At 41.0% G+C, this 21868-nt stretch overlaps 1 protein-coding gene across 3 annotated transcripts in view; it reads left to right on the top strand.

The window, feature by feature from the left end:
* The window catches only part of med30 (mediator complex subunit 30), a 38276-nt gene that overhangs the window by 7213 nt on the left and 9195 nt on the right, over window positions 1-21868 (top strand). For 2 of the 3 annotated variants that reach the window (XM_044170622.1, XM_044170623.1), the window contains exon 4: window positions 1479-1586. In XM_044170622.1, coding sequence (XP_044026557.1) covers window positions 1479-1586 — 108 coding nt within the window. Of the gene's footprint in view, window positions 1-1478; window positions 1587-3170; window positions 3233-21868 lie in introns of all 3 variants that reach the window. The other variant, XM_044170624.1, reaches the window with a different exon arrangement.

Raw genomic sequence — 21868 nt, 5'->3', positions numbered from 1 at the left:
TTGACGTTGGCCGGCTCCAAACACCAGTCAGTCATTGCTTCCATACGAAGCAGCTTACTCCAATCATTGTCTAGTGTCCGCAGGGCCTCAACTCCAGCTGCACAACCTCAGGTCAAACGGTGTAGTCAAGCAGAATAATCTAAAGAACTTTGCATGATTTAGATTAGCATCGTGCCACGGCGTTATTGGAGCAAGGTGTGTTTTCCCAGCGTATTGTAGTTTTTATTGGCTCCTAGTTGTTTGGAGAGTCTCCTACCTAATCTGTGTTTTTGATCTTGTCTGGTATGACAGTTTTTGTTTTGGAAAGGAAACTTTGGAGATGGTAGTTTTTGGAGATGTTATTTTTTTCTTGCAACAGGAGCTCCTTGCTTTCAGTTTAATAAACTACTGCTGTCTAATTGAAACCTATTAAAAGTGCAATATGTCTCCTAATTGGGCACTAAAATTGGTATGTGGATTTTTGAGAGTGTGATACTATAGAGTTTATGTCAACACAACTGATACTATGTATTTCCTGGGGTTTCTGTACAATAGACACAGACACCTGACTACATCTACAATCAGTCTAGTTTCTGACAAAAGCATATCATTAATCACACATTCTCAGTATAAGACCTTTTATGTCCTTGCTGTGCATTGCACCAGGAACACTGTGTTCTCAAGACATTCACACATTACTTGATGTGTGACTGCAGCAAGCCTCCTGCTCTCCTCCTCCCTAAGGTGACCACTAGGGGGCAGTGTGATGTAAAGCAGCAGGCAGTGACCCTGTCGGGCTCTCAGGAACGCCGCCTTGCCTGAAGGCTCTTGCACATCAGCCTCACTCTAGTGTCAAGCAGACAAGGTCAAGCACACAGAGCATTGAAAAATGAATTAATCTCCCACTCGCTTTCTGTCTCTCTCTCTCTGTCCTGTCTCTCTGTTTGTTGAAGTGAGATGAGTGAGACTCAGTCTGTGTTGGAGAGCTTACACAGAATCCCCATTTTCACCACTTCATGGGAACAAGATTATGAGACAGCACGGGGATATCTTGAGTGTAGGGATGGCACTCATAGGTTGAGATTGTAGGATGGCACTCATAGGTTCAGATTGCCTATATGCACATAATTTTGACCTATAACTGCACTCAGCAGGCATATAGGAAAAATGTGAATATGCAGCACAGTGCTTTTAATGTATTTGGACCATGGACAAAATAGGAGAGAGAAACAAGAGAAAAGTGCATCAGGGAATGAGTTTTATTCCAGAATACTTACTGTACTTGACAACTACTCTTAAAACAGAGGTGACTGCCACAGAAGTAAAACTGTTATGGTACTTTCACAGTGTAGATTCTTCATGTACTGTAAGTAAGTAAGTGATATACTTACTGCAATCCAAATCAGTTGAATATGTCAGCATTTTGGAAGTGATCCTCTTACCGTTGTCTTGCTTACAGTAAATAATACAGCCAGATTTGTGTTTGCTGTCCCTTCCAGCAACTGATACCCTTTGTGGAGGATGACAGCTCAAAACACGAGGATCGCTCAGCTGGCCAGAGCCGCCCTGCCACCGAGGAGAGGAGAGAAATCCTGGAGGTCAACAAGGTATTGTGTTCTGTATCTCTATTGCACAACACTGTTAGGGTTACAGGTTTGATACCCAGCCAGCGGTAATGAAATGAGAAGGTGTGGTTACTAAAAGAAAAATGAAAAAAGGTTCACAAACTGATATCATGAAATTTTATCACAGCTTTACATGATGTTATTTCAGATCAGTAAAGATCCATGAGCCAAACATTTCAAATCACATTTACCTGAGCTGGAGGGAAAGCAATATCATCTTAAAGATAAGAAATAATAATTAGGCATGAAATTCATTACAGATTAGTAATTTTACTCACCATCATTAACCTGAAGCTTTAATAGCCGACTTTCCATTATTTGGATAGCAACCATCCAGGTTGTAAAGACGAGGTTTGTACAAAACAAATTAAGAGGCTACACTAGATAAACTTTATTGTTTGCTGATAGAGTTTGTGTGTTTTAAAAGAGGCAGTGTGCTGGTGGGAAATGCTATTAACAAGTATCGCATTTCAAGACATTTTCTTGGAGACTGCATTCATGTAGTTTGTCATTCCAACGTGTGTATAAAATTCTTGTAATATCCCTTGGGCTTTCAACGTAATTGGATTTACATGCATGTAGATTCTGTGTTGGTGTGTGAGGGAATTACTTGTCAACAGCCTTTATTTGTCATCCATGCCCATCGGTCCAACGGAGGTAACTGAAGTAGTCAGAAAGCTCCAGATTGGCATGGAACCAGGGGTGGATGAGATTCGCCCTTGAATGCTAAAAGCTCTGGATACTGTCGGGCTATCTTACTCGAAACGCCTCTTCAGTATCACGTGGAGCTTGGGCACAGTACCTATGGATCTCTTGACAAGGGTGGTGGTTCCCAGTCTTAAAGAGGACTGGAGGATGTGCTCCAGTTATCAGTGTATCACTCTGCTCAGTCTTCTTAAACCATATGCCAGTGTGCTGGAAAGGAGGCTCCTGTCGATAGCGGAACCTTTCAGGTTTCAACCTTTCAGGTTTCAGACAGGGTTTCCTTGAGCGTTTTATTGTGGAGGTGCACCACCGTACCTGAAATATAGAGCGACTCTGCTAACATCACAAGCAATAAGTACATTTTTATTCATTATAACATTAGACTAATTTGGCTTCAGGGAAAACAAACGGTGGCACTACATCACACAGGAATGGCCATGCATTTAATGAATGAGTCTAGTAACTATATCTAGTAACTAAACAGTCATTTAGTACAGTTACTACCTCTGCTCACCAATTTCCTGGGGACAGTGGAGGGGTCATGGGAGTTTGAGAGAGGGTTCAAGCAGGGTCTGAAATAAAGTTTTTTCCTCACCTGCCACTGTGGAAGGTTACTGAACATTTCTACCGGCCGCTCAATTTTTTTGTCTGCCACTTCTGAAATGTATGTAGAATGCTTTAGAATTGTAAACACTAAATCATTGGTACCTGACAGTAGAAATATGGAATATATCATTTAATCCCTGACTATTCTTAACTTAAGAATTGCTTTTTAGAAATAATATTTATTAATATAAGAATGGTGGCAGGTGACCTGACATTTTTACCTGCCACAGCCAACATTTACCCTGTATTTGGCAGGTGGCAGGTGCTAATTCATTCTCTGGGCCCAAGACCGTGTCCCTCAAGGTGCCTTGTGGCAGGTATGCCTAAGGAGTGCTGAGGCTGTGGCTTCAAGCCACCTGGTAGGCAGCCTACCTGTATAAGGAAAAGCTTTGTCTGTAACCTTGATGATACATCAATCTTGCTCACTTGCCTTGTTAATGATTCTGTTTCTTATTTTCATGGACAAAATGTGTAGGTGGAGCTGAGGATTGGAGAATGTATGGTTTGGTATCCTCAGCATTGCATCTCTGCACCTGCTTTTTGCTGATGATGTAGTTCTGTAGTTTTCATTGAACCACGATCTCCAGCACAGGGTTTTGCAATGTGTGTTGCAGAGTGTGAAATAGTTAGAATGAGAGTCACCACCTCAAAATCTGAGGCTATGGTACTTTACCATAAAACTGTGAACTGTCCTGTCAGGTTGGGCCTGAGTTGCCGCCCCTAGTGAGGGATTTCAAGTATCTCGGTGTCTTGTTCACGAGTGAGGGTAAGATGAAGTGTGAGATCGACATCTAGGTTGGTGTGATGCTATCAGTCCCTGTCTGTTGTACTAGACTTTTGTGGTAAAAATGGACCTGAGCCTGAAGGTGAAGCTGTCACTTAACCAGTTCATACCATGTCCCAGCCCTCGGTATGGTCACGAGCTCTGGGACGTTAAGTCATAGCTTAGATGATTGTAGCATATCTCTGGTTTACACCACTAACCACAGGTCATAAAATGGTAAGAATTGCTAGTATGCATGGAAAGATTCAAATACTAGTGTAAGTGAGTTAATAAGTTACCTTTTATAGTATATAAATATATTTTCACATATCAAACAGAATGAACTGACCATGAGCTGGCTTGAGCAAGATAGTAGCTGATGATGTTTTGAATATTAACAGAAGGAAAGAATGGTTGACTTTTTTCATGTCTTGTGAGTGAGTTGTTCACTTTTGGAGTGTTTTCAAGTGTTGGACATCAATCACACCTGAGAGCTTTTTCAAATGTATTCACTGTCAGATATGTTTTTGCCCATCTCTGATAGAAAGGCGGCTTTATGACACTCTGAAGTGCAGAGCAGAGAGCTTTTCTTGAGACTGACATGCCATGTTGTCAGTCAAAGTCTGAAAGTTTGTTGCAGAAAGATTTAATCCTGAGTCATGGCTTAGTTACATGCTACAGACAAACAAGGTGAATTTGAGCATGGAGATGAATAGAAAGATGGTATCTCAGGCATTAATGAAATAATAATAATTCAACAATAGAAAATAAATAAAATTCTTATTATGCTTGAGGCTGTGAAAGAAACTAATCCTCACCCTGCAAGAAGTTAGTAAGTATTTTAGTATAATATTTCATTTTTGATTTGTCGACTCCCCTGGTTACCATGGTAATACAAAGTGCGCTGTCAAAGAAAAGCCAAAGACAAATACATTGCATTTCCTGTGACTAATTCACAATAAAAGCCAGCTCGTGTTTCAAATGCTTTTAATGTGAAGCAGCAGTAGGAAATGTTCGGTTTGCATTAGTAGTAACCCAACACAGCAGTGATACGACTGTTATAAATTAGATACAATTACAAACAGTAATGCTGGAATACATGCACGCATCATTTCTTGTGAATCCCTTGTGCACAATTATGTCGGCAATTTGAATCCAGAGTGGTAATGGTGGACCCTGCCACTAACAATGAAAACTACGATATTGAGTGGTAATGAATGCAAATACATTCAGTGGCGATTGCAGAAAATTGTAGACCATAAATACTTTCAAAAATGAAGTGTGATTTCATGAAAATCTTAAAGATTATAATATATAAGTTTACGAAAAGGTTAAAAATATTTCCTCTTTTAGAGCAGAGGTAATGTTTCTATGACAAGAAAAGACAAAGATAAAAAATGCAAGATTAAGATAGCTTTTCTGGTCACAGTGCTGCAGAGCTTTGCTGAAATGAGCACTTGGACATGACACAGGTTCTCTTAACACTGACAAACCCTGCCCCTTGATGTTTTGGCATTTGCCATCATAGATTATTTTTGAGTCCAGGATTAGGTTTAATCCCTCCCTGGGAATCAGACACATCTAGATGACATTAAAGCGCAGTGTGCAAATATCAGCCTTGGGTCGATTAAACCTAGATCCTGCATAGATGCAGGTAAACAGCCAGCAGTCACAAACAATACCTCCCAGCAGTTCCCATATCTCACCTGAGTACAGTAGTTATGGACAATGGAGCATGGCAAAGGTTCAGGTAAAACACATCATGCATTATTTAGGAGGCCTTTTTAGTTTGCCTCCTCTGTCATGGATTTGTTTTGTTTGTATATGTGTGTGTGTGTGTGTGTGTGTGTGTGTGTGTGTGTGTGTGTGTGTGTGTGTGTGTGTATTGAGAGTGAGAAAGAGCTTTTGTTCTTTCTTCAGAGAGACAAGATTGTGTTTGCATTTACTTTCACGCATGCCTACAGTGTGTGTGCCGAGTCCTGGCTGAAGCCCTTCTCTGTTTCTTCTCTATGTATGTGCATTGTGCTGGTTCTGTACAGATTGTGCATGCCAAACCATCTGAGTGTGCTGCAATGATAATGGTCCAAGGTCAGGAGTGTCAGCAGCAAAGATGAGAACTGGTTATTTTTTAGAGCTCAGCACAACTCCCCTGGCTGCTTTTAAATGTTAACACTACAGTGAAACATTGCAGTGAACCCTGCGCTCAACTGCACTCAGCCCTGTCCAAAACAAACAGGATCTCCTTTTCACACAAAGCCTCCATACCCTCAAAGAGTATGGTAAAAGCCTGCTGAGATTGTAGCAGATAAATAACCAAGTGCTTATTCCAGCTATTTGAATGCAAAAATGGACTGAAATACAGACATTTGTTTCAGGATCCTGCAAAAAATCAATAAATATTTTTCTCAGTTTTCTTTGTGACTGACAGTACATAAAATACTGGACTTGAATGTGAGTGTACTTTTGTCCTATTAGAGACCTGTGTATGGATGTGATAAATAACCTTGTTTATGATATGACCTTCCCCCTATGCAAAGCATTAGCATGCAAATTGAGTTCCTTCAAATGATCCAAGTATATAGAGATTGAGAAGACAACCTATCCTAGCACCTTATTATGCAATATGTATAAAAATAGCTCATTATACTGTACAGTGTATGCAGTAAATAAGCATATTCACAAAATATAAAGGATGTGTTGATATTGATTTTTAGCCACATCTCTATTGTCTCACATAAAAATCTGTCTTTAACTAGTCTGCTTTTCTTGATCTCCGTCTCTATGATTAATCTTGATTTAATAAGGGGATTTATTAAGGAATAATTTAGATTTCTGTTCACTGTTCCCTTAAAGGTGCCCTGTGGAGTTTTCTTGTAAACAAACAAAAATGTTTACATTCAGTAAACATCAAACACCAAAATGCATTGTGTATCCTTGAGGCCTTATAAAAGTGTTGAATGCATTTCCTTTGTCCTAACACATTTTCAAAGCAGATTTTTCTTAAAAGTTTGAAACCTGCATTATTTATATGTATGTTTACTAGCTTGCAGTCTTCTTCCCTGCCTTTGTTGGCATTTCTTGCCACATTACTGGCACCAGTGGAATAATGTGAAAATGTCGGCAAGATTGTGTATCATGTCACCTGTGTGCACGTTTATTCATCAGTTTAAATCCCTCGTTTTCAACAGTGCCTATTAGCGCAACGTTACCGTCTGTTGTGGGGATGCTTCTCTTGCCTCGCTGCTCATTCAAGGGGGTGGGTCTAATTGCTGGTGTTTGAGACTCTTTGCTTTACTAGATGGTGACACTTCAGGTGACAACCTTAGTTTGTGGTATTTCCTGGTCTTTTGCTGGTAGAGGTTTTTGGCTTAGTTAACTGTATACATCATCTATTTATTTTGTGTCAGACTTTAAGTAACCTATACCCAGTTGGGATTGTCTCAAATGAGGCTTTAAGTAACCAAATTATCCACAACAGCTCTTTACATTTAAGGTAGTTAAATCCAGTCTAACTATCTGACTTTTGATACCAAAACATTAGCATGTGGTGTCTTCAGCTAAACCCTCTGTGCCTATTTTGGGAAGATCGTGCTTTCAGCCATATGATCAACCTTGTCAAGCAATGTAACTTATCGACAGAATATTGAATATTGTCTTTCCTTAATGAGGAAATTTTCTATCATGATCAGTATTTATTTTGTTCTTATTTACCCAGAGGCTAGAAGTTGAAGTTATTAGAAACACAGCCTTTCAATCTGGCTCTCAGATATCCAGTGTATGCCTTGTGTTTGCAGCATATTTAGCTGTGATTTTGCCCAGGCTGCCCAGCTGCACATTAAGGCGGCAGTAAGGACAACAAGCTTTGGGGAGTTAAAGCGGTTAGTCTGATCAGCAGAGTAGAGATGCAGCGGGACAGGGGAAGCAGATGTTTGTGGCCTGGCTACATCTGCTGTAGTCACTTCAGCCAGAAAGGCTACTTCTGGATGAGAGAGGGATGATTGGGAGGAGGGTGAGGTGGCAGGAAAGAGGAAGGGAGATAAAAAAAGAGGGAGAAAAGAGTTGGAAGAGAGCTAAATGGACGAGAGCGTAATAAATGAAAAATTTAGGATTTGAGGGGAAAAAAGAAGAACAGAAAGATGGAAAAGAAAGCTTCTGTTGAGTAAAAGGAGAGAAGGATGTTCAGGTGGGAAAGGTGTTTGAAGATGGATGGATGACCAGACAGATAGCTGTGTTGTGAGTGAAGTGGAGGGTAAAGGACGAAGGGACACTGAGAGAAACAAACAGGTAGCAAAATGCAAGTAAAAGACATTCGTGTGGTGTTTTTGAAATGAATGAAACTGTGTATAGTGGTAGCAGAGAGTCAGGGGCCTATTGATGTACAGGAAAGAAGAGACAGGTAAAAGATTGATGAAAGAATGGATTGATAGATGTGTAGATAACTGTGGATTGTCAGACTTAAGCTGTTCCCATTCTGATAGGGTCTTCAAAAGGAATAACAGAAGACAGATGGAATTCAGCTTCAGCAGGCAAAATAGGATGCTTTCTGTAACAGGATGCTGAGAGAGAGAGAGTGAGAGTGAGAGTGAAGATTGATGCATAAGTGAAAAGATAAGTCCAAGCATGCTTCAAACTCTCCAGCTGATATGTCACACTGGTTTAGGATTGCCAGCCTCATATTTCCCCTTAGAAAAGCAGAAAGTAGTTTTTTTGAGAAGATGGCTTCTATCAAAATTTAAATTGACTCACTGCTGTAAATAATGAACAGAAATGTAATGCATCTTCTTGGGAAGGGGTGATAGGCAGAGTGATAGGATGGCAGGTTAATAGGATTTTAAATCCATGGATGGGGATTTTAGTACACTCTGTTCTGAGTGAAATTACCTTGGAACAGACACCACCCTTGTTTCCGTTTCACAGAAGAGAGTGATCTGAAGAGAGCCATTGAAGTATGTGTTCTGTGCTCACAAGGGGGAATAATGTAAAGTAGAAGTGTTGGCTCAGCCCTAAATGTCCATGCTGTCCAATCCCTACTTAATCCTTGTCTGCAGCCCTGTCACAAGCCCTGCTTCCGCTATAGACTGTAGAGAGGTATTGGTTTAGCATCTGTGACGTCACCGAGGGACATTTTGAAGCCTGATATTTGGTTTACTGCTTGCTACCATAGCCATAATATCCAAATTTTGCAGAGTAAGGTGGAGCCTTAGTGAAGTTGAGATTTGGTGCAGTAAGTGGCAGCCACCACCACCACTGCTGTGTGATACCCTGAGAGACATGTCAATTATAGCAAACATGCCTAAACACATGCATCTCTTGAAGCATTAATATCCCCTTAATAAAACAATAACCTTTGAAAATGCCACCAAGACACTCATTAGAACTAGTGAAATTAGCTAGTGAGACTCTAACTCGTTGTGGAAACACACTATTGATTGCTGAAGAGTAATTGGGGATCTTCCTATTGCCATTAGGGCTGCAACTAGGGATTATTTTTATTATAGCTTAATCTGCTGATTGTTTTCTCCGATTATCATATAAAAAATGTCCCAGAGCCCAAGGTGACTTCTTGAAATTGCTTGTTTTGTCCGACCAGCAGTCTAAAACTCAGAGCCTCAGTGTACTATCATCAAGCCTGAGAAAACCAGAAAAGCAAGAACGATTGATTTTTTAAATACAATAACAACAATAAATTGATCATCAAAAATCGACTTTTCAGCTCTAATTAGCAGGTTTTAACAGAATTTGAATTATTTACATCCACTGCTGTCATATAAATATTAAGAGTTGTGCACATTGAGATAAACATCTAGTGGCGCTAATTCTCTAGTCAGGTGCCATGAAACCATTGCAGAAGAAGAGGGTGCAACGAAATTATGTAATTAAAAGAGCTTCAGTCGAACCTTGAACAAACGAAAATGATGTCGAAAACATGATGGAAATATGACATTTATGTTTGTGTCATGTATTAAATTGAGGAATGTTACAGTCAGTTACAGATATTTTTTTCGAATTTTCTGAGTTTCCTCTCAGGTTTTTTTATGTACAAATTGAAAATGCGCATAATAACAGGTGGATGGAAACGCACTTATTGACATGCTATTCTACAGTTTTAGTCTACCCCAAGACTCCATCTAGCTGCCTTCTTAAATTAACTGCATTTTAAGCCAGAAAGGAAGTGACCCTGCCCCTCGTGGTAGCTGTCACTTCAGTTTCATCCCATTCCCCATAACCCCAGGCCCATATCCTATCTCTTTTCAGTTGAAGCCTGAAGGCCACCCCCCAAGCTCATGGCGTTGAACAGGTAGTAAAAGTAAAGATCAGTGGGGGTGGAGTGGTGGTGGACGTGGGATGGCTAGGGGAGAGGCAGATAAATGACTCCTCCATGGTAATGTCCTGGCTGCTTTATGGGGTGTCCCGGCTGTGAGTGATAGCCTTGCTCTCGTTATCTGTCGATTGGGGTAATTGCTGTTTGTCGGAGTCTGGCTGACGGATGGTGATGCAATCTGCCCAGCTTTTTTGGGGGGGGGGCATCACTCTCATCACTCTCCACAAGTGTCTTTACTAGAAAGCATGCTGTGTCTGACAATATGTGTTTGAATTTAAGTGTGTTTGAATACGTATATTCCCCCAGTGTACATGTGCCTGAATGTAAATGTGATTAATGTGATTATCCTGGTTGGCTTTATGCAATACTCTTGTACTGTATGTGTCCCAATGCTCACTCTCATGCATGTAGTATGTTATGAGTTGCAATTTATGCAAATGTGAGTGTATATGAAGAAGTGAAGTTTATTTGAGCATGTGTGGAAGTCAAGAGTGTTTGCATAAATGTTTAAGATGCATTAGCCATAATTCATTGGTGCCTAATGGGTTGCGATTGCTCAATCTCTGTGCTGCAGACCTCTGGTGCCGTAGAATGTGATTGTGCATATCAATTCAGGCTCCCCAGTCATCCACACTGTTTCTGCTCCAATAAAACAGACCGAATTCTGTGGCACCCAAGTGACCACAAATTACAGCTCTAATGAATATCCTACATTACTGGTCACATGCCAATTAATGAAGGAAAACAAAGAATATGACAAATAATTCGCGAGCAGAATTTTTCACTGAGCGCTAATTTGGACGGAGCTTTGTGTTTTGAGCAGCTTCCATTTTCGCCAGCTGTCTGTAGCAAGTGCTGTCCAAGTCGGTGGGAATCAGCCTCCTTACTGCCTGACTGACTGACTGATTGGCCAACTGATTGACTGGCTGGCTGTCTGGCTGAGTGACGGTGCATTTTGCAGAATGGAGGAAGGATGATTCATAGCGGCTCTCTGGACTACTTGATAATCATTCCATCTGGGGCGTGGGACAGGCTGTCTTGTCATTGGCACATCACTCATCGTTTGTTCTCTTCATACATCCCTTGCCCGCTCCGTCTCTTCATCCTTCTATCTATCCCAAGGGCCTTGGAGATGACCGTCCACCCTGGAGGGAGGGAGGTAATGCTGGACCTGTGCGACATGGCAGACCCCCGCCGTTTCTCTGCCGCACCTGCCCCCTGCCCCACCCCTCCGTTGCAGCCTGCCACTGCCACTCGCCTCACGTTTGATTTAATACCAGCCTAAGTGTGAATAAATTCCTGTCACAGCCCATTAAGGAGGCCTTGGAGAGATCTGGCCTGTTATTAATTCTCCACAGCTCCTCTTTTTCTCTCCCCTCTTTTAGTTACTATCTCTCCCACTCTGCTGCTTCTCTCTCCCACTTTGCTGCTTCTTTCTCCCATGCTCCCTCCTCCTCCTCCTCTCCCTCCCTCACTGCATACTGCCTTGCTTTTTTAATACCCTGTTAATTACCGTGTCTGTCCTCTTTATTCAAATGAGAAAGGGAGAAATTAAAAGCAGGGGGATGTTTGTAATTTCAAATAGAAAAGCCATCCACTGTCTGGCTTTGCTCTTCTCTGCTCTCCAGACCTGTGCTAGCTAGCTGCCGGCTCCGCATGTATAATGAATTCCAGTGGCACTGGTGGGTAGTTTTATCTGAAGAGCAGGCAGGGAGTCTGCCGAGGCCCGATGATAAACAAACGCAACCTCCTAACTGTAATAAGACCGGGAGAGAGGGATGCAGCTTGGTTGGCAGATGCTCTTTCTCTCTGTCTCTTTCCATCTCTCTGGCTTTGCTCTCTGATTCTCTGTCTCCCTCCTTCTTTCTGTCTCTCTCTCTCTCTTTCCACTCCCACAGACATTACCCCCCTGCTCTGCTCCAGTCCCTCTCCCCTTCTGTCTCCCTTCCTCATTATACCTTTCTCCCTCTCTTCCATCCTTCTTTCCCTCCATCGCTCCCTTCCCATCCTCCACCTCTATGTTCAGGCTCCAGAATTAGTAGGCTGTGCACAGCAGGTGCCTGTACCTCTGTCTTATTAGCAGCCTCATATGTGGCCCATTAGAGGCTCTCTGTATGCCAAGGGCTTTTTAATTGTTTTGCAGGGTCAGAGGGGCAGTGTAGCCGCAAAGCTCTTGCGGGGGAGGAATCAGAGCTGTTTTTTTGGAGAATACGTGTTTTCCTGGTATTTTGTTGCGTTTAGTGTCAAGTGCAACCCCAATTATTTCTGCTTTGTGTTACAGTGTTTAAGGGCTATGTAAGCAATTAGAGGTGCAGAGTTTTTTTTAAACTATTGTCTGACTGTGCTGCTGTGTACAGGACTATTGTTTACAAGGAAGGAAGGCGTGATGTAAGTTGGAGGGCCTTTTTTTTTGCTGTATTGTGCACATAAGTAAAATGCACATCAAGACAAGCTTTAGACTTGTATACACATCAAACAGAGGTATGTTCATGTAAAAGACCAAAGGTTCCAGTAAAGAGAGATGTTTTTAATTTAGTTTTAAAGGAGCAGAGGCCTGGAGTACTCTTGGGTCATCAGGCATCCACTGGGAGCATAAATGACAAGGCAGTTTTACACAGGTAAGAAAAAATAAGCCACCGTCTGTACATTTCTGTAGGATTCTTGAACTTTCAAGACACAGCTGCTCTTAAAATTGTACATTTCTGAAAGGATTCAAGGATTCAAAGGTACAAATACACAAATAATATTTCTAGTGAAATATAGAGCTGGAACAAATAATCGATTAATCGATTAGTACATTGACAAAAATAATCAGCAACTATTTTGATAATCGATCATTTAAGTAATTTTTCAAGCAAAAATATCAAACATTCCCTTGTTCCACCTTCTCAAATGTGAGGATTTTCTGCTTTTCTTTGTCTTGTGTGAGATTAAAGTCAATATCTTTGGGTTTGGGACTGTTGGGCGTACAAAAGTAGCAATTTGAATATAAGTATATGAATATAAGAGCTGAGTCAGCTCAGGTTTTAGGAAGTTGCGAGGGGGATTTTTTTTACTATTTTCTAACATTCTAATTTTGATGATTCATCCAGAAAATAATAAGAACATTAATTGATAATGAAAATAATTGTTAGTTGCAGCCCTAGTGAAATGCAGTGTGGCGAGTTCCTAAGGTTGTGCTACAAGAATAGTGAGGGAAAAAGGATTAACCCCCCCCCCATAAAGATAAGAATTCAATATGAAGATTATAGATATATGTACAAAAAATAAAGTAAAATGTACTTTTGTCACAATGTGCAGGGCAGTGCAAGGGATTTGCTTAAGACAATGTGCAGGACAAGACCAAGGTTATACAGAGGTTAGAAGACGGAGTTCAGCATCCTGATGGCCTGAGGAAAGAAGCTTTGTCTTAGTCTCTGGTTTGCTTGAAAGAAAACGCAAAAATGATCACATATACTGAACACTAGGACAGCGGTAACTTTTAAAATAGATTCAAATACATGCGGGAGAAGATGCAATTTTTCTAGCAGGTTAGTAGACTCAATCAGAATCCCACATATATGAAGTCTTCTCTCTAATTTTTTACACTTGATATTACTTATGTATCATATAAATCCTACTTGGAAAATAATGGCTGAAACATAGGGATTTGTATTAAGGTGGCAGTGGTAGTAGATGTTGTGGAGTGCCTGAAACATACCACGTCTTCCTCCTCACAGCACAATCTGGAGTCCAAATCTCTGTGGAGGAGGTTGGGTTCTCTGGCTTCTCTCCAAGTCTTATTCAGTTGTGTACCACCTCCACTGGTGCAGTGTTACATGCTCACCACCGTATGTATCTGCAGTGGCGCTCAGCCAAGGAATTGTTTTCAATTAAATGTATCTTGTGGAGTTTTCAGTGGAAGCAAACACTTTTGTTAGAATTCAATGATTCTCACCTAAACACATGGTCCTTGAGTTTTAACAAGTATGTTGCAAAGCCATACGCCTTTTGACTCGCTAGTCCAGTAAAAACAATGCCACCTCTGAATCTGTGCAAAATCTTTTCTCTTTCTTCTTCTTTGTCCACTGAGGAAAACCATCCCCATTATTTATTGTACGTGTTTTTTCTCTGCGTCTTTAGCTCTCTCCAAACAGTTCTCCCGTTGCTTTTGGGTGCAGTTGTGTCACACTCAGCTTTGGTGCAGAACAATGTCAGCCTAACAACTCCATATCATTCAAAGGAAAATATTTTGTTGTTTGTCTATTTAGGTCACTGTGGATGCTGGTAAAATGCATTCAAACTATTCTGGAACCTACACATCAAAACATTGCTCAACACCATAATTAGTGGTCAAAATTCTCAGTGTGTAAGCGCAACAGGCCATGATGTGTCCAGTGTTGGTTGTTCCTAAAATACATATACTGTTCCCCTATCAGTAAATTATCTTTACTAACGCAAATGGAGGCAAATGAATGAATGGAACAATGTTGATTCTTGTTAAAACACATTTTAGGATTAGGCTACGTGGGTTGTGTTCAAATTGAATTGAACGAATTACATGTTTACGAGTTTGTTTTTTTTAAATAAGTGACCGCACTACCATGCCACAGGATTGGCTGGACTGGTTAGCTAACAGGTATTTGGTGCTCAGTTGAGATTCTATATATGGAGACTAATATCAGAATTATGAAAACTGGGAGTAAAGAATAAACAACAACAAGCTTTCTGGTATGCTGTGTAAGGGGTGTGAATGGTCTGATAAGGTGCACTTGTTTCAGATTTAGATGTGGTCAGAGTTTGTTGTCAAGAGCTGATTGAGGATCTGCGCTGTGACTGCCAAAGGGCGCGTTACATCACCTGAAAGCCTGCTGTGGTTTTTTTGCTTCAAACCCTGTCATCACTTTTCATTCTTTTTTTTTTTTCTTCTTTTTTTTTGTAGAGGGAAGCTGCTTACTCAGGTGCTGGCAGTAATGTTTACATGTGAACCTGAGAAGAAACTGCTTTTTGTGTATGTGAAGAGTCTATTAGAGTGTTGACGAGACTGAAGCACAAGTAACATGCTTGTTCTCTTTTCAACCTCAACTCTTCCTTGCACTCAGTAAACAACATCTCCTGCGAGTGGATTGGAGGCTTTAAATTGGAATTAGGCTACCTCTCTTTTATCTTTCCAGAAATCTGCCTGCCTGTCTCGTTTCCTCTTCCCCCCTACCCCGCTGTCTTCACTCTTAAAGCAATAGAGGTAATTAGAACCAATATTACTTTGTTGGAGAGGTGCCATAGGGGAGCTGATTTAAAGTGCTTGTGAGTGTTTATACCAATTGAACACATCACTCATTGTCACAAGATGCTTTTGACGTCATTTAACATTTAAGTCAAAGGTTTTTTCAACCTCATAGGAACCCTTCATTGCCCATTAAAAACCCCTGAAGTATCATGTTTACTTAGAGTGAGAGAGGAGGTGTTCAGCTTGGCCTTAGATGATTTAAGCTCCTGACAGACATCTGAGAGAGATGAAAGAAAGACATCCTGTCTGCTCTGAGATTGAGACGGCGGGGTATCACTCCGCAAATGCTGGCTTCAAGCTCTCGGCACTTGCATGCATACGTGCACACACAAGCTCACACGGTATGATTGTGCACAGAACATGCACAATGATACCTACAATACACACAAACACACAGAAACAAATACATGCACACTCATTAACGCTCCCACATCATCTGCTCCAGTCTACAAATCAGCCCTCCAAGCAAGCCGTCAAGCAGCAGCCACTCTCTGTAGCTATTTTCAAACTAAGCTCTGCTTTCCTCTTTAGTCCCTGCCATAAACTAGCTAGTTAGCAGCGCAGATGTCAAAAAAGTAAAGACCTCTAATTAAACAGAGTGAGCAGGAAGCCTCAGCTGTTTGACATTGTTTAATGCAGACTGATGTAGAGTTGAACCTGTAACTAGAGCCTCACCGATATGTCTGTAGGCTGATATTATTGGCCGATATCAACTTAAGACAGTTATATTGGTGTTATGTTTTGGAGATATGCAAATAGAAATTATAGTACGGCTGCATTTTCACGCATTTCTGTCCTTATTTTTCTCTTCTAATTTATAACAATTTAAAGGTCCAGTGTGTAACATTTAGTAGGAGGTATTGGCAGAAATGGAATCTAATATTTAGTATGATTTCATTAGTGTATAATCACCGGACAATATGAATCGTTGTTTTTTCATTACCTTAGAATAAGCCTTTTTTATCTACTGAGGGAGTGGGTTCCCTTCCACGGAGGCTGCTATGTTGCACCGTCATGTTTTTACAGTAGCCCAGAACGGACAAACCAAACAAAAACACTACCTCTAGATAGGGCCTTTCACGTTTTTTGCGAGTTTTGCGGACACTGTACACCGTTCTCCTACACTCTTGGAAGGGGAGGGTGAGGCAAGCAGTATTCAAATGGTTGCAAACTGCAATTTCACCGCTAGATGCCACTAAGTCCTACACACTGGACCTTTTAAAGATATTTTTACAAAAGAAAAATCAACAAACTGGCACCCAGTGGGGTATATGGTGTAAATGGTGTTGTTGTCGTTTGCAGTGAGGATGATCCATTTCTACAATTATCCAAGCCTTCCTCATAGTCCTCAGGGGAAAAGTCAGTTTTCACTATTTCCCCAAAGTGTAGTGATTTTATTGTCATCTTTGATTGTTCAACTACATATACTAGATTAGTCTTTTTTTTTGCTCTCACATATTGAAATGGTTTTGGCTTCAAATATCACGTATTTGTTGGACTCTACCTGTAACTGAGGGCTTTGACTGTATGTCTGTTTGTCTGTGCTGTAAGGGATCATGCATATGCAGTCAATACATTTTGAAACCCAGAAGGTTGTGATTTGAATATCTCTCCTTATCAGTTCTCACGCTGCTGTAGCTGATCTGCAGCTGTGTACAAATGAACCCTTGGTTTTCACTCTCCTGAGCTAAGTATGAACTTAGATATACACTCAGGCACAGGAGCTTGTTGTATGTTCTTAGGTCTGTGAAAAAGGTAATTACTGTAATTTGTGACTTCTGCTGTGAAATAGACATTTTCTTGGTTTTCTGTGTCACTTATCCCGTACCCAGTAAACACAGCTGTATTCCTTAGATTTTGCTCTGAAGTTCAATTTTGCTGATGGTTAAGTCGCTTGCATTGCTGCCCATCATTGGTTTTAAAGCAACAGTACTCCAACCTTCTTGCCCCTCATTTATTATAACTGGGAACCAAATCACAAAGGAAAGCGCAATCGATAAGGCTACCTGGCAGAGACTCAAGTGCTTAGGAGAGAGCGAGGGGGCGCCTAGCCTCAGATACCTCTAAAAGGCTAAATCGATTGCAACCGTTGTGTAACAGTCGGCTGACACTGCAGGCTTTCCACCTCAATGCTGAGGACATATTGAAGGAACCCCGTTGGTAGGTGTATGCAAGGATGACAACACGACTATTGTATTTCTGCCACCCCTGGAAGAGAAGGCTTTTATCTGCCTTCAAAATCCCTTTAAAGGGCTTCATTCCCCTGGGAAAGCCCATGCCAAACACAGAGCACACTGGCACTTAAACCTTCCCGTTGAGAAAAAGCCATAAAGTTTATAAAGTCAATTAAGGCTTTTTTAACTGATGTCAGGCAAATTAAAGCTGCTTGGCCCGGCTCCCTGTGGGTATACTGTCAGATGGTAAACCAGGGCCCACTTAGCGTCACAGGGTCCCCAGGCGGGGCACAGAGCAGTAAGCAGCTTACTTACCCCCAACTCACTTGTGCTTTTTACAAGTTTCCTCAGAGAGGGCAGTGTGTTTTCCATCAAGTGACATTTCACTTTAGTGGAACATTTTTAGCAAACATGCACTCATGTCATGCTGAAGTGCAACGTGGGAGCATTCACAATGAACTAAAATCACATTTATTCATTTATAATTGACTGTGAATCAACTGCAGCAGATATTAGGTAGTGTGAACAGATAAATGTGATGTTGTATTACCTTGGACAGCTGATTTGCTCCCAGGTTTACTGCCAGTGTTTAAGTATATTTGACTAGAATCAGTCAGGAGCATATATAATCACCACTTGGATCCTGAATGTTTTTCTCAGATTTTATTTATACTGCATAATGTGAAAGTGGCATTGTGTGGAGATAATAAGATTTCCATGACTTTACCAATTAGGCAATATGTATAACAGGGCTCAAGCGACCAAAAATCTGTCAAGTGCAACTAAACATTTTCATTGGTCGCACTAGTGCGCCTGAAATTTAGCAGGTCTGATAAACTAGTGGACAATCTCCCCTCGCTCTACCTCCGGTGCAGTCTACTGACAATGGCACATGCTCTGCAGAGAAACAGAGAGAGAGAGAGTCTCCTGTTTAATGATATGTAGGTCTACTTGTGCCGTTGTTTTGTTAAAGCTGTTGGTGCCGATGTCATTCGGTGCCACGTTGGTTTTGATCATTTTCCTCCTCCACACACTCATCTGCTGTTGTGAAAACGGAATCGCAGGTGAAAACGTCCAAAACGCAAGTTGTGTTTTTTCGGCGACTTTATGAAACATACTGCTGTTGAAGAGCAGGAACAGAAAAGGGCAGGGCGGGGCAAGCCGGTGTGTGTGCAGGAGACCAGAGGTGTGTGCGTGTGTACAGAAAAGAAAAAGTTAGAAATAGTAGTTTGTGAGTAAACACTAAAATAAGGTGGAGAATTAAAATAGGGTAATGTATTAATGTATTCTTTCAAATATTAGGACTAAGACTTGTTATTTATTCACTCATATGCTCTATATAGTGTTTGTATATAACGTTTGTTTTTGTAAGTAGCATAAAGGGAAATACAACTCTAATCTCATTATACAACCCTCTGTTGTAAAGTGATAAATACATCTACCTTGTACCTTGTATAAATTATCCCCCCCAAAAAAGGTAACACTTACTGGGTGCACCTAAATGATGTACGGGTGCACCTAAATGAAAAAGTTAGGTGCACCGGTGCCACCAATGTAAAAAGTTAGTAGGAGCCATGTATAAGGTATTGGGCCTTTTAGTTTCACTGTGATAGACTGTTTGATAAAGTTATGATGGTTTATGGTTTGTGCTGGCACACACCATTTGTCGATCCTGACGGGGGTGTGTTATAAATATTCTGTCTACTCTCCCCCATTATTCGGAGAGTCTCTGGTTAGGAGGTACAGATGCACAGTCCCTATAGTATTATGCAGATTCTCTGGCTGAAATAAAATAAATTACAATTGTGAAAGGAGTTGCGCTCTTGAATCCAGGCTTTTCAAGAAGTAGTGTCAGGTGAGTGTACCTGAGATGCACAATCCCATTGCATAGAAAAAAATACCCGCACACTGACAAAAATTTTAGAAGAGGTTCTTCAGATGCAAAACGATTCAATTTATTACTTGTTCAAAAGGTGACAAAATGTGAAAAAGTGACAAAAAAAGGTAAGGTTGCGGTCATGGCACCTAAGAATATAATAAACTCACTGTTTAGTTAATTATAACCAAGATACATGTGGATAAAGTCATGAGGTATAAATACAATACTGATGACAGAGAAATATCATCGGAATATTTTGAAATATTATAGCAACATTAGAAATTAGGCTCCATAAAAGAACGTAGAGTATGTTTGTTAGGATTTTATAGGATTATTGTACAAGGCCTGAGATGATACATGGATCTCAGAGGTGAACTTAAATTTTACAAATCAAGTCCTGTTGTTGCAACTGTGATGAGGTTCGAGAGGGCAACCCATGGAGCTCATTATTTTTAAGTAGGCCCACCTTTTTGGTGTTGTTATCACCGCTGGTCTGTCCGTCAGCCCACTCTGCCACACAGTACCACACATCGTGAAACTAGAGGACTTCATCTTGAAGCCAGTTGTGATTGTGGATCGGATCTATTCCCCTAAACTTTAATCATGTGTGTATGTATGTGATCCAAAATAAATATCACTTGAAGCATTTTTCCATAGTATATAAAATATTTTAAAAAGTGATTAAGGAAGGGATAATTTGATCCTCATACAAACCAGTATGTGTATTGTATGGACAGGGAGACAGTAGTTTCAGAGGTTAGTGTATTGAGTATGGATTCTCTTAGCTCTCACTGTAGACACGCTGATTACTAAAAATGTTGCCTCCTGGAGTTTGGTTTGTGATAATTCTTCTGCCTAATAGGGAGTTGCATTTCCTTTAGGACGTTTTTCATTTTTGCATAATTTAGGGGATCGCTGGTTTCTGGCAGAGCACTTTTCCACATAGCCGAAGATCCTTTCCAAGTTTTTGTCACACTTGTTATAAACCATAGAATTTGATTAAATTTGACTTGTGTTTCTGCCAAGACAATCTCACTGTCTGAGGACAGCAAGGGGTTTTGCTTCAGCCTCTATAAACCGTGCGAAAAGAAAAAAAGATTTTGTTTATGGTAATGCGAGGCATTTATTAAGTAGAGCAGAGGGTTTTGAGTGTGTGAATGGTGATGGAGGTTTCAACCTGCCTCATCTCTGGCAGTGATGATATAGGAGATGCAGTCACATGTCTTCCTCTCTCCTGTATGGATGGTGTTTTATAGCATTTTATCAAATTTGAATCCAGTTCCGAATCATTTTTACGCAGTTTGTTTGATACCGATTACGATGTTGCATCCGATGTGTCACTGAATGACTCACGAGCAGTGATGTATTGAAGTTGCAGAAATCTATTCAAAGCAATCTCCAATGGGCCTACCATGTGAATGTATGTAATTAAGACATCTTAGCTTTTATTTCCCTCAGCATCATACCTAAACCAACTACTGTGCTGAAAGTGTGTAGGGCTTTTATCACATATTTTGTCACTGGTCTGTGACATTCATTAACTGGGGGGCTGTGCTACAGCTGCAGAAGCCGTAGAAAACTACTTTATCATTCTGCAAATATCAACTTAATAAATTGGTGATTTTTCTGCATGCACGATGCACTAAACGTTACCTGAAGGCGGAATCGTCATCGCACTGCTGCAGGTCACAGAATCTGACAGGTCACAGAATACAGTGTAACACCGGCGGTAGGCTGAGGCGGAGCACTCATCCTTCTCAAGATAGCGACTTTAACAGGGGACTTTGTCGTGAGTACCCTCCCGCAGTTATTGCATTTGGCAGTTGTTTCGTTGACTTTGGAGAAATGTATCCACACTTGTCTAAGTTATATATATTATATTTGTCTAAGTTAAGGCAGTCCACCATGTTCAGTCGGTCTTGTTAACAACTGTGTTGCTGATTACATGTCACCAGTTTTTTTTTACTTGCTTGTAGTGTCAGTAAACTATCTAAGAGAGATTGTGATTGAAGATTCGATTAGGGAGTAATTGGCTGCAGAGTTTAAAGAATCCAGGTATTTTACCAACTTGGAAACAGATCCAAAATGGAACTGGCTATTGGAACTCATCCGTACTCTCCTCTTCCTCCCCTTTTCTCTCTCTCCTCTTCCTCTCATCCATCTCCTCTCCTCTCCTCTTCTCTCCCTCCTCTCCTCTTCTTATCCTCTATCTTGTTTCCTCTCCTCTTCCCATCCTCCTCCATCTTCTCTCCTCTGTCTTGTTTCCTCTCCTCCTCCTCTTCCTCCTCCATCTCCTCTCCTCTGTCTTGTTTCCTATCCTCTTTCTCCTGCTCCTTTTCTTCTTCCTCTGTCTCCTCTTCCTCTAGTCTCCTCTCCTCTGCCCCCTCCTCCTATTCTTTGTCCTCCATCTCCTCTAGTCTCCTCTCCTTTCTCTAATCCCTTCTCCTCACTCACAGACACTTACACTTGTAATTCCCAGCCAGATCCGTCGGAGTCAAAGCTGCGATTTGAGTCGCCAGCGACAGGGCGGATTAGCAGAAGAATCCTGA

This window comes from Siniperca chuatsi, linkage group LG17 (genome assembly GCF_020085105.1).
Source record: "Siniperca chuatsi isolate FFG_IHB_CAS linkage group LG17, ASM2008510v1, whole genome shotgun sequence".
NCBI classification, from domain to species: Eukaryota; Metazoa; Chordata; class Actinopteri; order Centrarchiformes; family Sinipercidae; genus Siniperca; species Siniperca chuatsi.
Note: the sequence above shows the minus strand (reverse complement) of the source record. Positions and strands in the feature narration are given on the sequence as shown.